This window comes from Mastacembelus armatus, chromosome 10, assembly GCF_900324485.2.
Source record: "Mastacembelus armatus chromosome 10, fMasArm1.2, whole genome shotgun sequence".
In the NCBI taxonomy this organism is placed as follows: Eukaryota; Metazoa; Chordata; class Actinopteri; order Synbranchiformes; family Mastacembelidae; genus Mastacembelus; species Mastacembelus armatus.
Genome location: NC_046642.1, coordinates 6,815,210 through 6,830,518, shown reverse-complemented (window position 1 = coordinate 6,830,518; position 15,309 = coordinate 6,815,210). Strand labels below are relative to the sequence as shown.

The window sequence follows — 15,309 nt, the reverse complement described above, 5'->3', positions numbered from 1 at the left end:
CTTATTACAGATGTTTATAGTTACATACAATAAAGTACAGTAAACTGTTTGTCAATGTAAACCAAGACATGTTAGAAGTCAACTCTCAAGGTTTTGTGTTGATGTTTCAGTGGGGAAGGGAAGATTAACAGATTTGTTTTGGTGCATGAACATGTGGACATGATGTGATTCAGTAAAGCAGCTGTGAATGGACACAATTTTGAAAATAAATCGACATGCATCCATTACTGCATGTTTGCATCGATAAAATCTAATATATTTGATTATTTGATGTATTTGTATTTATTTAGAAATGTGGCAAATCCCAAAATTTGATATTTTTATTCTTCATTGATTTGACCTACTTTATGTTAACATGTGCTGCAGGTGTATATTATTCTGTGTGTGCTGCATTTGAGCAGAAGAAAAATGTGGAGGCTGACCTGTTTAGAAATAGTTTTCTTCTGCTCACTGGTGATTTAACCTGCCTACTGCTTCAAAAGTGTTTAGATTGTTAAGAACATCTTTCATATTCTCAGTCCTGAGCAGCCTTAACTTTATGATCAGGTGCATTAGAAGTGTACTGTACTGTAAACTTTAGACAGAGAACATTTGTACAGAAACAGTGAAATATATATAAAAGGTTTTAATTGTATTTGATTAGTCATCACATCGTATTGCAGTGAACTGCACAGTGCTGAATCAGACCATGTTGAATTGCATTGTGTTGTGACTGGTAGTTGCTGCATATGAATATCTAATGTATTAAATTGCTGACAGTGTATTGACATAGGGACTTGTCATATTAGCAATCACACCAGAGATGCCCAGCTCTATGTTACAGTGGTCATTTCTGAAACATTTGTCATTAACACACAATATTTGTGTATTTGTACCAGGGTGACGAGGCAAAGGCAGTGAACTATGCAACACTGGATTTTCTCACAAGGAGAGTGAAAAGAGGGAAGAAGAAGAGAGGGTACACAGAGTGTGTGTATTCTGTTGTCAGAGCAAATGACTGAAACCAGCAACACCCTTGTCCACAGGCAGAGCAGGGAGAAGTTTTTAATTACATGACATCTCATTGAATTTGTGCATTTTCTAAAGTTTCTATGTTTGCATCCAGCTGATTTGGTGGGAGAGCATCAGATTTTCAGTTGTTTAGTGAATTTGTCATATGGCATATGTGACAGTATTCTTGTAAACTGCAAATCTGTTGACCACTGTTTGATTTTGGTGTTTTGTTGACATTAAAATAAATAATCTGATTGTTTTCTCTGTGGAAAAATCAGCATTTCTGATACTTTTTGAAAAATAAAACATGAATTGATGAAGTGCAAACTGAACATGCTAAAAGAAAACTACACACAACTATCAAATCTTCTACTATTAAAGTCGCCCTTTAATAACCCACACTCATGTTGTACCTGCTGACATGTGACATCAAAAGCAGGTTTGGTACAAACATATTTTAATCACTAACATGGCTCCATAGACTGAAAAATAACAGTTTACATCAATTTATATCAAATATATTGTCAGGTGGTCTGTGTCTCCAGACATACCTGCAGTACTAATTAGAAATGATTGAGAGAAAGAGAGAGAGAGAGAGAGAGAGAGAGAGAGTGACACCATATAAACCAGCACAGGATGAACTGAACTGAAAATTTCAACCATATATTCAATTCAAATAAATCATTATTTTTCTGGTGGACTAGTTTAAATCGGTGAACAAAACTCTGATCAAAGTTACTGTATATATACATTATTTTAGTCCTGATGTACAAACGCTGTATAACAGATGATCAAATCCCAAAGCCTTCACTGCAGCATAGATCCTGTCTCTCTCTCTACTGTCTGTACTTTCTTTATTGCACCACTGCCAGTTCTCATCACAGTAAAAATGGCAGCGGAATAAGCCCAAGTGTCTTCATTGTTCTGAGGAAATGTATGAGATGACACGATGACAAATGATAATAACACCTCTGATGAGATTAATCCTAATTTTAAATCTTACCTGTTGACTTTTCTGACTGTTCTTGTGCAAGGCAGCAGCAACTGGAATACAAAACAGAAAATATATAGATAAAAATCAGTGAGGAGGCAGTAAAGTTACACTGTTACATAGAGAAGTATGGATATTACCTTTACAGTAATCACAACTGTTTTTCTTAATGGCACAGATTAAACAGGCTATAACAATAAGACTTGACACCCCAGACAGGAGAAAAATGATTGGACTGGCTGTCTGTGACCACATGTTGGTTTCTGAAAGATCAGGAAATAGAAAGTAAAAGCAGATTACATTTAATACCACATCCTGGTGAACAATTAAATAATCAAAATTTCTAATAAACTGAACAAATACAGTTACCTTCAATGTCCAGTTTTGTTCCATTTCCAAATAATATCTGTCCACATGTGGCCACAGCACAGTAATAAGTCCCAGCATCAGAGGAGCTGATGTTCTTTGAGAAGTGATAAACACAGCTCTTCACAGTGTCAGATCTCTTCTCACATTCATTATTTCCATCAGTGTAGATGATGTTTGGATGAGATTCATCTGATCCAGCTCTGAACCAATACACACTGTGATCTCTTGGACACGTGTCGCTCTCAGAGTCAGAGAGGACTGAACACTGCAGAGTCACTGAGTCTCCTGGATGGACTGGATCAGACGGAGCAACGTGAAGAGCAGAAGTAATTTCTGGTTCTGGCCCTGGGAAAATACAAAAGTAAAAGAAAATATTTCACTCGTTTTACTTAGAAATGAAAATAGTTAAAAAGATTTTAATTTCATAACGACCTTCCTATAAATTCATATATACCTGTAGAAAAGATGAATTATGTGAACTGCTGTTATTGATATTTGATCCAAACATGCTAATTACATATTTAAGAAATGTAAAATGCCATTTATTTACCTCTGATTCTCAGAAATATTCCTGTTAAAAATAACATGTCGAATTGTTTGACTTTTATACAGTAGTAAAGTCCAGAATCACTTGGCTTTGGTTCACTAATATGCAGCAGAAAGGTTCCAGGCTCTTGTTTTGCTGTAATGCGAGGAGTCGTGTTAACACTATCAAAATCAAAGGTAAATGTTCCTCCCAAGAATTCAGGGAAGTTTCCAGAAACAAGCCTGATCCAGTGCAAAGTTTCTGAATGTATTGATTTGTGGCGGGCACATGTCAGTGTCACATTTTGTCCAACGGCAACAGTCTGTGTCACAAAAGTCTTTTCTGTGCATCCTGAAACAAAAAGACAAACAGAGACTGATTAACATCAGAGACAGAACCATGTACATCCTCTGCTGAACTACTTTAAGAGTATTACAACACAGTACAAACAGTACAGGTACTACGTATACCTCTGTGCATATACTTACGTCCCTCTCTGAACATCAGCAGTATATAAAATACCAGCAGCATTTCTGGACAGATGACTTGGTGACTGCAGTTCATTTAGATCATATCATGATGTGGTTTTCCTTAATGTAATGTTCTAAAGTGGGAGGGAACAATTTCAGCACAATGTGATTGGCCTCTCATCATGTTGACGTTTCCATGTAGCACCACACAGCGGAAATAATATCAACCATTTTTCCACCCTAAACAGATGAAACGGCACCAACAGCAAGTTTTTCTTTCACGTTTCAGGTTAGTTTCTATAACTGATGCAGAGAAACACCAGATTTCTTGACTTGAACTCTAATGATCCACAACAGTCACAACATTTGGTTTATATTTCTATGACATTTGGAAGCACTGAGCAGATACTGTCTAATGGATATTACTCTGATGTCATTTTATTTTGTGGCCATCACGTATTTGAGAATTTCCTGCCAATCAAGGCAGAGAAGGTCGAGACTGTGCAACACCACTATGCCCATTTGTGTGTTGTACATGTCACTGTTAACCCTGTAGTTTGGTGCATTAACTGAATCAAAAGAAGCTCAAATAAAGTTCACCAGACAAAACCACACATTCACTGCTGATTATTGTAAAAGCTCATACACTGAGCTTTCAAACTGAGACGTAAATATAAAGGGACTTTTCTTCAGTCTCACTGTGATTTAATGTCAGACCACTGGACTCACTCTGCTTCTTTGTCTTGTTTAAAACAACAACTAAAAACTAAACTACAGCTTTGGTATATTAGTTTTTAATTATGGTTATTAGTATCACAGTGAATAACAGGAGTCGTTCACATTGTGAACATTCACACCTGAATGCCTAATCTTATCCCTTATACTAAACCTAATTCTAACCTTAATCCTAAAGCAAAGTCCTAACCCTCAAACAGGACATTAAAAAAGTGACAACAGGACAATATGTCCTCACTCTGATATTGTTATGCTAAAAATGGTCCTCACAAAGATAGAAGTACAAATGACACACACACATGCCCAGTCATGTTATATCACAACCATTTTTTTGTGGTTTGATGCTTTTCACTGGTCGTTGCTGAGAGAGGAAGGTTCTCATCATTCATTGGTCTCAGTGGTTGGTCAAAGGGAGGAGAAATGTCCCAGCACAGTTTTGTCTCTAGTGTAGCTGCTGTTTGGGACTTTGCTTGATGTCATGTCAAACAGCATCAGAGCTGTGAAGCTAGAAACACAGATGGGTCCATTCATTTTAGTTAACACATAACTTTTTATGTTTAATAATGAAGGGAAACCAAAGCAAAGACATTTTTCACTGTGATTTTCAGTCAGTCAGGGGAGTCAGAGACAGAGACAGGGGGGAGACCTGTGACAAATGTCAGCAGCTGGACTCAAACTCTGTCTCTCCACTGGAAACACAGGGAGTCTGGTGTAGTTTGGACAAACACACACATTTCTGAGCCTTGGACAGTCGTGTGTTGCAGCTATGCCAGCAGCTCTACTCTGAGACGCTCTGGTACAACTTTGTGTTTGGTTCTCATCATGTTTGCTGATGCTAACAGCAGCTATGAGTGAGAGACACAAACTGGGCTCCAGCAAATCAGTCAACAGGGAAAGTGTTTAACTGTGAGATCAGTGTGTTAAATAAACAACAGAGTCTTGTCTATTCTGCTACAATGAGGGAGGAACCAGAGAATTCAACTGAACCAAATTTACAAGTGTAGGGGGAAGGTCATTTTCTACGTTTCAGCCAATCAGGATGGTTTCTTCTTTGTAAACCTTGTGACTAAATCTTCCATTTGAGCAGCAAGACATCAGTAGCATAAGACAAGCTGTTGGACCACAATGGTCGACCGACTGGCTGCTTTGATTCTTCTTGGTACAGCGTGTAAGTGATATTTTTATCTAGTGTGAACAAAATACTACTGTAAACTACTGTCAGTACTATACTGTGTGTTAAAATATAGTAATACCTACATATCAGACAAGCCTTTAATGTAATACTTTACATTTTTGACTGATTTGTTTTCTCTTCAGATCTGATTCAAACTGCAGAGGTTGCTCACCTGCTCCCTTTTACTGTGGTTGAAGCTGGTGATAATTTTACCTTCATGTGTCAAGTCCCTGAGAACAACAAGTTGTTCATCTGGTATAAACAGTCTCTGGGACACATGATCCAAACAGTTGCTACTGTAACTGTAGGTAAAGAAAAACTCAGTGAAGAGTTTACAGACTCACGTTTCACAATAACAGAACAGCAGGATCAGTATTTTCTTAACATCAGAAATGTGAGCAAAGAGGATGAAGCAACTTACCTCTGTCAAAGTGGAACAATGTTTACATTTGCTTTCATCAATGGCACATTCTTGGCTGTGAAGGGTAAAATGTCTTGTGCTTATGAAAATGAACAATTTCTACAATAAATCATACAAATTTATTAAAGTGTGAAATGTTTTGATGCCTCTTTGTAAACTAAATCTCACAGATCCTAATGAACAGAAAACTGTCTACGTGAAACAAACTCCAGAGACTGAGTCGGTCCAGCTGGGCGACTCAGTGACTCTCCAGTGTTCACTTCTCTCCAAGGACAAAGAAAACAGCGTCCAGTGTCCAGGTGAACACAGTGTGCACTGGTTCAGACCTAGATCAGGACGATTTGGTCCAGGCGTCATTTACACTCACAGAAACAGGAGCAATGAACCAGAGGAGAGGAGCTGTGTCTACAGTTGGTCCAAAACTATACAGGACTCCTCTGATGCTGGGACTTACTACTGTGCTGTGGTCACATGTGGACAGATCCTGTTTGGTGAAGGAACCAAAGTGGACACAAGTAGGTATTCACAGTATTAAGTGAAAGAAATCTGACATACATTTATTTAACACAGTAAAAATATTAAAATGTGAATAAACACAAATTTTATGCCTTTAAGAGGCTGATTTATTGTTGCTAAAACATGAAGCCATGTGACTATTTCCTCAATAAAGACCATAATAAAGAAATTGTTATTGTTTTTTAGGATGTTTGTCTGAGTCAGGTTCAGAGGTAGACCCAGTTGTCCTGGTGCTTAGAGTGCTGCTGGTCTGCTGTGTGACTGTGATTGCCTTCATTAGTTTGACTCCAAGCAACGTCTATGAACACTGCAATGGTGTGTTGTCTATATTTTACTTCTTCTCTCAGTTAAACTTTTTTAAGTCCCAACTTAAAACGTCTAAATATATGAAGTTACTCTGGTTTTAAACACTGAAAATGTGTTTTCAAACAAAAACTATGCAAATAATCTTGTTCCATGTGAACACACATTCTGACGGCTTTGGTTGTTTTTCAACAGGAGCTCTGAGTCCTTCCCATCAAGTCGGACACAACAAATCAACTGTGGATCTATCAAGTGATTTAGTGAATATGGTAAATATGCAGTGTAGTGTTGTCATATCTGCAGTGGCTTAGTTTAGCAGTTCAGCTGTGTTTAAACATTCTTAGATAATCTGGACACAATCCACAGATTATTATACTGGTACAAAGAGAAACTAATAATTTATTAATAACTGAAACAAATTGTTAAAGCCAGTATTATAAATGGGAATAAAGTCAAACATTCTAAATGTTATAAGGGGAAACATCTGGAACATTCTGACTTATTACAGATGTTTATAGTTACATACAATAAAGTACAGTAAACTGTTTGTCAATGTAAACCAAGACATGTTAGAAGTCAACTCTCAAGGTTTTGTGTTGATGTTTCAGTGGGGAAGGGAAGATTAACAGATTTGTTTTGGTGCATGAACATGTGGACATGATGTGATTCAGTAAAGCAGCTGTGAATGGACACAATTTTGAAAATAAATCGACATGCATCCATTACTGCATGTTTGCATCGATAAAATCTAATATATTTGATTATTTGATGTATTTGTATTTATTTAGAAATGTGGCAAATCCCAAAATTTGATATTTTTATTCTTCATTGATTTGACCTACTTTATGTTAACATGTGCTGCAGGTGTATATTATTCTGTGTGTGCTGCATTTGAGCAGAAGAAAAATGTGGAGGCTGAGCTGTTTAGAAATAGTTTTCTTCTGCTCACTGGTGATTTAACCTGCCTACTGCTTCAAAAGTGTTTAGATTGTTAAGAACATCTTTCATATTCTCAGTCCTGAGCAGCCTTAACTTTATGATCAGGTGCATTAGAAGTGTACTGTACTGTAAACTTTAGACAGAGAACATTTGTACAGAAACAGTGAAATATATATAAAAGGTTTTAATTGTATTTGATTAGTCATCACATCGTATTGCAGTGAACTGCACAGTGCTGAATCAGACCATGTTGAATTGCATTGTGTTGTGACTGGTAGTTGCTGCATATGAATATCTAATGTATTAAATTGCTGACAGTGTATTGACATAGGGACTTGTCATATTAGCATCACACCAGAGATGCCCAGCTCTATGTTACAGTGGTCATTTCTGAAACATTTGTCATTAACACACAATATTTGTGTATTTGTACCAGGGTGACGAGGCAAAGGCAGTGAACTATGCAACACTGGATTTTCTCACAAGGAGAGTGAAAAGAGGGAAGAAGAAGAGAGGGTACACAGAGTGTGTGTATTCTGTTGTCAGAGCAAATGACTGAAACCAGCAACACCCTTGTCCACAGGCAGAGCAGGGAGAAGTTTTTAATTACATGACATCTCATTGAATTTGTGCATTTTCTAAAGTTTCTATGTTTGCATCCAGCTGATTTGGTGGGAGAGCATCAGATTTTCAGTTGTTTAGTGAATTTGTCATATGGCATATGTGACAGTATTCTTGTAAACTGCAAATCTGTTGACCACTGTTTGATTTTGGTGTTTTGTTGACATTAAAATAAATAATCTGATTGTTTTCTCTGTGGAAAATCAGCATTTTCTGATACTTTTTGAAAAATAAAACATGAATTGATGAAGTGCAAACTGAACATGCTAAAAGAAAACTACACACAACTATCAAATCTTCTACTATTAAAGTCGCCCTTTAATAACCCACACTCATGTTGTACCTGCTGACATGTGACATCAAAAGCAGGTTTGGTACAAACATATTTTAATCACTAACATGGCTCCATAGACTGAAAAATAACAGTTTACATCAATTTATATCAAATATATTGTCAGGTGGTCTGTGTCTCCAGACATACCTGCAGTACTAATTAGAAATGATTGAGAGAAAGAGAGAGAGAGAGAGAGAGAGAGAGAGAGTGACACCATATAAACCAGCACAGGATGAACTGAACTGAAAATTTCAACCATATATTCAATTCAAATAAATCATTATTTTTCTGGTGGACTAGTTTAAATCGGTGAACAAAACTCTGATCAAAGTTACTGTATATATACATTATTTTTAGTCCTGATGTACAAACGCTGTATAACAGATGATCAAATCCCAAAGCCTTCACTGCAGCAGAGATCCTGTCTCTCTCTCTGCTGTCTGTACTTTCTTTATTGCACCACTGCCAGTTCTCATCACAGTAAAAATGGCAGCGGAATAAGCCCAAGTGTCTTCATTGTTCTGAGGAAATGTATGAGATGACACAATGACAAATGATAATAACACCTCTGATGAGATTAATCCTAATTTTAAATCTTACCTGTTGACTCTTCTGACTGTTCTTGTGCAAGGCAGCAGCAACTGGAATATAAAACAGAAAATATATAGATAAAAATCAGTGAGGAGGCAGTAAAGTTACACTGTTACATAGAGAAGTATGGATATTACCTTTACAGTAATCACAACTGTTTTTCTTAATGGCACAGATTAAACAGGCTATAACAATAAGACTTGACACCCCAGACAGGAGAAAAATGATTGGACTGGCTGTCTGTGACCACATGTTGGTTTCTGAAAGATCAGGAAATAGAAAGTAAAAGCAGATTATATTTAATACCACATCCTGGTGAACAATTAAATAATCAAAATTTCTAATAAACTGAACAAATACAGTTACCTTCAATGTCCAGTTTTGTTCCATTCCCAAAATATATCTGTCCACATGTGGCCACAGCACAGTAATAAGTCCCAGCATCAGAGGAGCTGATGTTCTTAGAGAAGTGATAAACACAGCTCTTCACAGTGTCAGATCTCTTCTCACATTCATTATTTCCATCAGTGTAGATGATGTTTGGATGAGATTCATCTGATCCAGCTCTGAACCAGTACACACTGTGATCTCTTGGACACGTGTCGCTCTCAGTGTCAGAGAGGACTGAACACTGCAGAGTCACTGAGTCTCCTGGATGGACTGGATCAGACGAAGCGACGTGAAGAGCAGAAGTAATTTCTGGTTCTGGCCCTGGGAAAATACAAAAGTAAAAGAAAATATTTCACTCGTTTTATTTAGAAATGAAAATAGTTAAAAAGATTTTCATTTCATAACGACCTTCCTGTAAATTCATATATACCTGTAGAAAAGATGAATTATATGAACTGCTGTTGATATTTGATCCAAACATGCTAATTACATGTTTAAGAAATGTAAAATGTCATTTATTTACCTCTGATTCTCAGAAATATTCCTGTTAAAAATAACATGTCGAATTGTTTGACTTTTATACAGTAGTAAAGTCCAGAATCACTTGGCTTTGGTTCACTAATATGCAGCAGAAAGGTTCCAGGCTCTTGTTTTGCTGTAATGCGAGGAGTCGTGTTAACACTATCAAAATCAAAAGTAAATGTTCCTCCCAAGAATTCAGGGAAGTTTCCAGAAACAAGCCTGATCCAGTGCAAAGTTTCTGAATGTATTGATTTGTGGCGGGCACATGTCAGTGTCACATTTTGTCCAACGGCAACAGTCTGTGTCACAAAAGTCTTTTCTGTGCATCCTGAAACAAAAAGACAAACAGAGACTGATTAACATCAGAGACAGAATCATGTACATCCTCTGCTGAACTACTTTAAGAGTATTACAACACAGTACAAACAGTACAGGTACTACGCATACCTCTGTGCATATACTTACGTCCCTCTCTGAACATCAGCAGTATATAAAATACCAGCAGCATTTCTGGACAGATGACTTGGTGACTGCAGTTCATTTAGATCATATCATGATGTGGTTTTCCTTAATGTAATGTTCTAAAGTGGGAGGGAACAATTTCAGCACAATGTGATTGGCCTCTCATCATGTTGACGTTTCCATGTAGCACCACACAGCGGAAATAATATCAACCATTTTTCCACCCTAAACAGATGAAACGGCACCAACAGCAAGTTTTTCTTTCACGTTTCAGGTTAGTTTCTATAACTGATGCAGAGAAACACCAGATTTCTTGACTTGAACTCTAAGGATCCACAACAGTCACAACATTTGGTTTATATTTCTATGACATTTGGAAGCACTGAGCAGATACTGTCTAATGGATATTACTCTGATGTCATTTTATTTTGTGGCCATCACGTATTTGAGAATTTCCTGCCAATCAAGGCAGAGAAGGTCGAGACTGTGCAACACCACTATGCCCATTTGTGTGTTGTACATGTCACTGTTAACCCTGTAGTTTGGTGCATTAACTGAATCAAAAGAAGCTCAAATAAAGTTCACCAGACAAAACCTCACATTCACTGCTGATTATTGTAAAAGCTCATACACTGAGCTTTCAAACTGAGACGTAAATATAAAGGGACTTTTCTTCAGTCTCACTGTGATTTAATGTCAGACCACTGGACTCACTCTGCTGCTTTGTCTTGTTTAAAACAACAACTAAAAACTAAACTACAGCTTTGGTATATTAGTTTTTAATTATGGTTATTAGTATCACAGTGAATAACAGGAGTCGTTCACATTGTGAACATTCACACCTGAATGCCTAATCTTATCCCTTATACTAAACCTAATTCTAACCTTAATCCTAAAGCAAAGTCCTAACCCTCAAACAGGACATTAAAAAAGTGACAACAGGACAATATGTCCTCACTCTGATATTGTTATGCTAAAAATGGTCCTCACAAAGATAGAAGTACAAATGACACACACACATGCCCAGTCATGTTATACCACAACCATTTTTTTGTGGTTTGATGCTTTTCACTGGTCGTTGCTGAGAGAGGAAGGTTCTCATCATTCATTGGTCTCAGTGGTTGGTCAAAGGGAGGAGAAATGTCCCAGCACAGTTTTGTCTCTAGTGTAGCTGCTGTTTGGGACTTTGCTTGATGTCATGTCAAACAGCATCAGAGCTGTGAAGCTAGAAACACAGATGGGTCCATTCATTTTAGTTAACACATAACTTTTTATGTTTAATAATGAAGGGAAACCAAAGCAAAGACATTTTTCACTGGGATTTTCAATCAGTCAGGGGAGACAGAGACAGAGACAGGGGGGAGACCTGTGACAAATGTCAGCAGCTGGAATCAAACTCTGTCTCTCCACTGGAAACACAGGGAGTCTGGTGTAGTTTGGACAAACACACATTTCTGAGCCTTGGACAGTCGTGTGTTGCAGCTATGCCAGCAGCTCTACTCTGAGACGCTCTGGTACAACTTTGTGTTTGGTTCTCATCATGTTTGCTGATGCTAACAGCAGCTATGAGTGAGAGACACAAACTGGGCTCCAGGAAATCAGTCAACAGGGAAAGTGTTTAACTGTGAGATCAGTGTGTTAAATAAACAACAGAGTCTTGTCTATTCTGCTACGATGAGGGAGGAACCAGAGAATTCAACTGAACCAAATTTACAAGTGTAGGGGGAAGGTCATTTTCTACGTTTCAGCCAATCAGGATGGTTTCTTCTTTGTAAACCTTGTGACTAAATCTTCCATTTGAGCAGCAAGACATCAGTAGCATAAGACAAGCTGTTGGACCACAATGGTCGACCGACTGGCTGCTTTGATTCTTCTTGGTACAGCGTGTAAGTGATATTTTTATCTAGTGTGAACAAAATACTACTGTAAACTACTGTCAGTACTATACTGTGTGTTAAAATATAGTAATACCTACATATCAGACAAGCCTTTAATATAATACTTTACATTTTTGACTGATTTGTTTTCTCTTCAGATCTGATTCAAACTGCAGAGGTTGCTCACCTGCTCCCTTTTACTGTGGTTGAAGCTGGTGATGATTTTACCTTCATGTGTCAAGTCCCTGGGAAGGATGTCAAGTCTTTACTCTGGTATAAACAGTCTCTGGGACACATGATCCAAACAGTTGCTGTTTTAGGTCTAGGAAAAGTAACAGTCAGTGAAGAGTTTAAAGACTCACGTTTCACAGTAACAAAACAGCAGGATCAGTATTTTCTTAACATCAGAAATGTGAGCAAAGAGGATGAAGCAACTTACCTCTGTCAAAGTGGAACAATGTACACATCTTCTATCACCAAGGGCACATTCTTGGCTGTGAAGGGTAAAATGTCTTGTGCTTATGAAAATGAACAATTTCTACAATAAATCATACACATTTATTAAAGTGTGAAATGTTTTGATGCCTCTTTGTAAACTAAATCTCACAGATCCTAATGAACAGAAAACTGTCTACGTGGAACAAACTCCAGAGACTGAGTCGGTCCAGCTGGGCGACTCAGTGACTCTCCAGTGTTCACTTGTCTCCAAGAACAAAGAAAACAGCGTCCAGTGTCCAGGTGAACACAGTGTGCACTGGTTCAGACCTGGATCAGGACGATTTGGTCCAGGCGTCATTTACACTCACAGAAACAGGAGCAATGAACCAGAGGAGAGGAGCTGTGTCTACAGTTGGTCCAAAACTATACAGGACTCCTCTGATGCTGGGACTTACTACTGTGCTGTGGTCACATGTGGACAGATCCTGTTTGGTGAAGGAACTAAAGTGGACACAAGTAGGTATTCACAGTATTAAGTGAAAGAAATCTGACATACATTTATTTAACACAGTAAAAATATTAAAATGTGAATAAACACAAATGTTATGCCTTTAAGAGGCTGATTTATTGTTGTTAAAACATGAAGCCATGTGACTATTTCCTCAATAAAGACCATAATAAAGAAATTGTTATTGTTTTTTAGGATGTTTGTCTGAGTCAGGTTCAGAGGTAGACCCAGTTGTCCTGGTGCTTGGAGTACTGCTGGTCTGCTGTGTGACTGTGATTGCCTTCATTAGTTTGACTCCAAGCAACGTCTATGAACACTGCAATGGTGTGTTGTCTATATTTTACTTCTCTCTGTTGAACTTTTTAAAGTCCCAACTTAAAACGTGTAAATATTTGAAGTTACTCTGGTTTTAAACACTGAAAATGTGTTTTCAAACAAAAACTATGCAAATAATCTTGTTCCATGTGAACACACATTCTGACGGCTTTGGTTGTTTTTCAACAGGAGCTCTGAGTCCTTCCCATCAAGTCGGACACAACAAATCAACTGTGGATCTATCAAGTGATTTAGTGAATATGGTAAATATGCAGTGTAGTGTTGTCATATCTGCAGTGGCTTAGTTTAGCAGTTCAGCTGTGTTTAAACGTTCTTAGATAATCTGGACACAATCCACAGATTATTTATACAGGAATAATGCGAAACTAATAATTTATTAATAACTGAAACAAATTGTTAAAGCCAGTATTATAAATGGGAATAAAGTCAAACATTCTAAATGTTATAATGGGAAACATCTGGAACATTCTGACTTATTACAGATGTTTATAGTTACATACAATAAAGTACAGTAAACTGTTTGTCAATGTAAACCAAGACATGTTAGAAGTCAACTCTCAAGGTTTTGTGTTGATGTTTCAGTGGGGAAGGGAAGATTAACAGATTTGTTTTGGTGCATGAACATGTGGACATGATGTGATTCAGTAAAGCAGCTGTGAATGGACACAATTTTGAAAATAAATCGACATGCATCCATTACTGCATGTTTGCATCGATAAAATCTAATATATTTGATTATTTGATGTATTTGTATTTATTTAGAAATGTGGCAAATCCCAAAATTTGATATTTTTATTCTTCAATGATTTGACCTACTTTATGTTAACATGTGCTGTAGGTGTATATTATTCTGTGTGTGCTGCATTTGAGCAGAAGAAAAATGTGGAGGCTGAGCTGTTTAGAAATAGGTTTCTTCTGCTCACTGGTGATTTAACCTGCCTACTGCTTCAAAAGTGTTTAGATTGTTAAGAACATCTTTCATATTCTCAGTCCTGAGCAGCCTTAACTTTATGATCAGGTGCATTAGAAGTGTACTGTACTGTAAACTTTAGACAGAGAACATTTGTACAGAAACAGTGAAATATATATAAAAGGTTTTAATTGTATTTGATTAGTCATCACATCGTATTGCAGTGAACTGCACAGTGCTGAATCAGACCATGTTGAATTGCATTGTGTTGTGACTGGTAGTTGCTGCATATGAATATCTAATGTATTAAATCGATGACAGTGTATTGACATAGGGACTTGTCATATTAACATCACACCAGAGATGCCCAGCTCTATGTTACAGTGGTCATTTCTGAAACATTTGTCATTAACACACAATACTTGTGTATTTGTACCAGGGTGATGAGGCAAAGGCAGTGAACTATGCAACACTGGATTTTCTCACAAGGAGAGTGAAAAGAGGGAAGAAGAAGAGAGAGTACACAGAGTGTGTGTATTCTGTTGTCAGAGCAAATGACTGAAACCAGCAACACCCTTGTCCACAGGCAGAGCAGGGAGAAGTTTTTAATTACATGACATCTCATTGAATTTGTGCATTTTCTAAAGTTTCTATGTTTGCATCCAGCTGACTTGGTGGGAGAGCATCAGATTTTCAGTTGTTTAGTGAATTTGTCATATAGCATATGTGACAGTATTCTTGTAAACTGCAAATCTGTGGATCACTGTTTGATTTTGGTGTTTTATTGACATTAAAATAAATAATCTGATTGTTTTCTCTGTGGAAAATCAGCATTTTCTGATACTTTTTGAAAAATAAAACATGAATTGATGAAGTGCAAACT

At 37.3% G+C, this 15,309-nt stretch overlaps 2 protein-coding genes and 1 long non-coding RNA gene across 3 annotated transcripts; 2 read left to right on the top strand and 1 right to left on the bottom strand.

Moving 5' to 3' along the window:
• Positions 1-1,457: 1,457 nt before the first annotated feature.
• Positions 1,458-3,359, bottom strand: LOC113144730 (signal-regulatory protein beta-2-like). Its single transcript, XM_033325415.1, has 6 exons — positions 3,350-3,359; positions 2,904-3,230; positions 2,354-2,698; positions 2,125-2,247; positions 1,997-2,037; positions 1,458-1,475 (listed from the first exon to the last, which is right to left on the bottom strand). Exons 1-6 carry the CDS (start codon positions 3,357-3,359, stop codon positions 1,458-1,460), a joined length of 864 nt encoding a protein of 287 aa, XP_033181306.1.
• Positions 3,360-5,104: 1,745 nt separating this feature from the next.
• On the top strand, positions 5,105-15,176 carry LOC113144092 (uncharacterized). Its single transcript, XM_026329799.2, has 6 exons — positions 5,105-5,252; positions 5,402-5,743; positions 12,844-13,188; positions 13,376-13,504; positions 13,685-13,758; positions 14,866-15,176. The coding sequence occupies exons 1-6, from the start codon at positions 5,210-5,212 to the stop codon at positions 14,986-14,988; spliced, it is 1,056 nt and encodes a 351-aa protein (XP_026185584.2). The 5' UTR covers positions 5,105-5,209; the 3' UTR covers positions 14,989-15,176.
• Positions 6,438-8,004, top strand: LOC113144094 (uncharacterized). The gene is made up of 3 exons (XR_003297129.1): positions 6,438-6,510; positions 6,694-6,767; positions 7,874-8,004. It is a non-coding gene; the product is annotated as an uncharacterized LOC113144094 (long non-coding RNA).
• Positions 15,177-15,309: the final 133 nt, after the last annotated feature.

What these genes read in the sequence shown, in the direction of transcription:
- LOC113144730 (XM_033325415.1), bottom strand. An exon ending in AACAAAACTGGACATTGAAG is followed by an intron (nt 2,248 to 2,353) that starts GTAACTGTATTT and finishes CTGATCTTTCAG; the next exon opens with AAACCAACATGTGGTCACAG. An exon ending in CAGTTGTGATTACTGTAAAG is followed by an intron (nt 2,038 to 2,124) that starts GTAATATCCATA and finishes TTTGTATTCCAG; the next exon opens with TTGCTGCTGCCTTGCACAAG.
- LOC113144092 (XM_026329799.2), top strand. Translation starts at nt 5,210, where the DNA reads ATGGTCGACCGACTGGCTGCTTTGATTCTTCTTGGTACAGCGT. An exon ending in CGTCTATGAACACTGCAATG is followed by an intron (nt 13,505 to 13,684) that starts GTGTGTTGTCTA and finishes GTTTTTCAACAG; the next exon opens with GAGCTCTGAGTCCTTCCCAT. An exon ending in CAAGTGATTTAGTGAATATG is followed by an intron (nt 13,759 to 14,865) that starts GTAAATATGCAG and finishes TATTTGTACCAG; the next exon opens with GGTGATGAGGCAAAGGCAGT.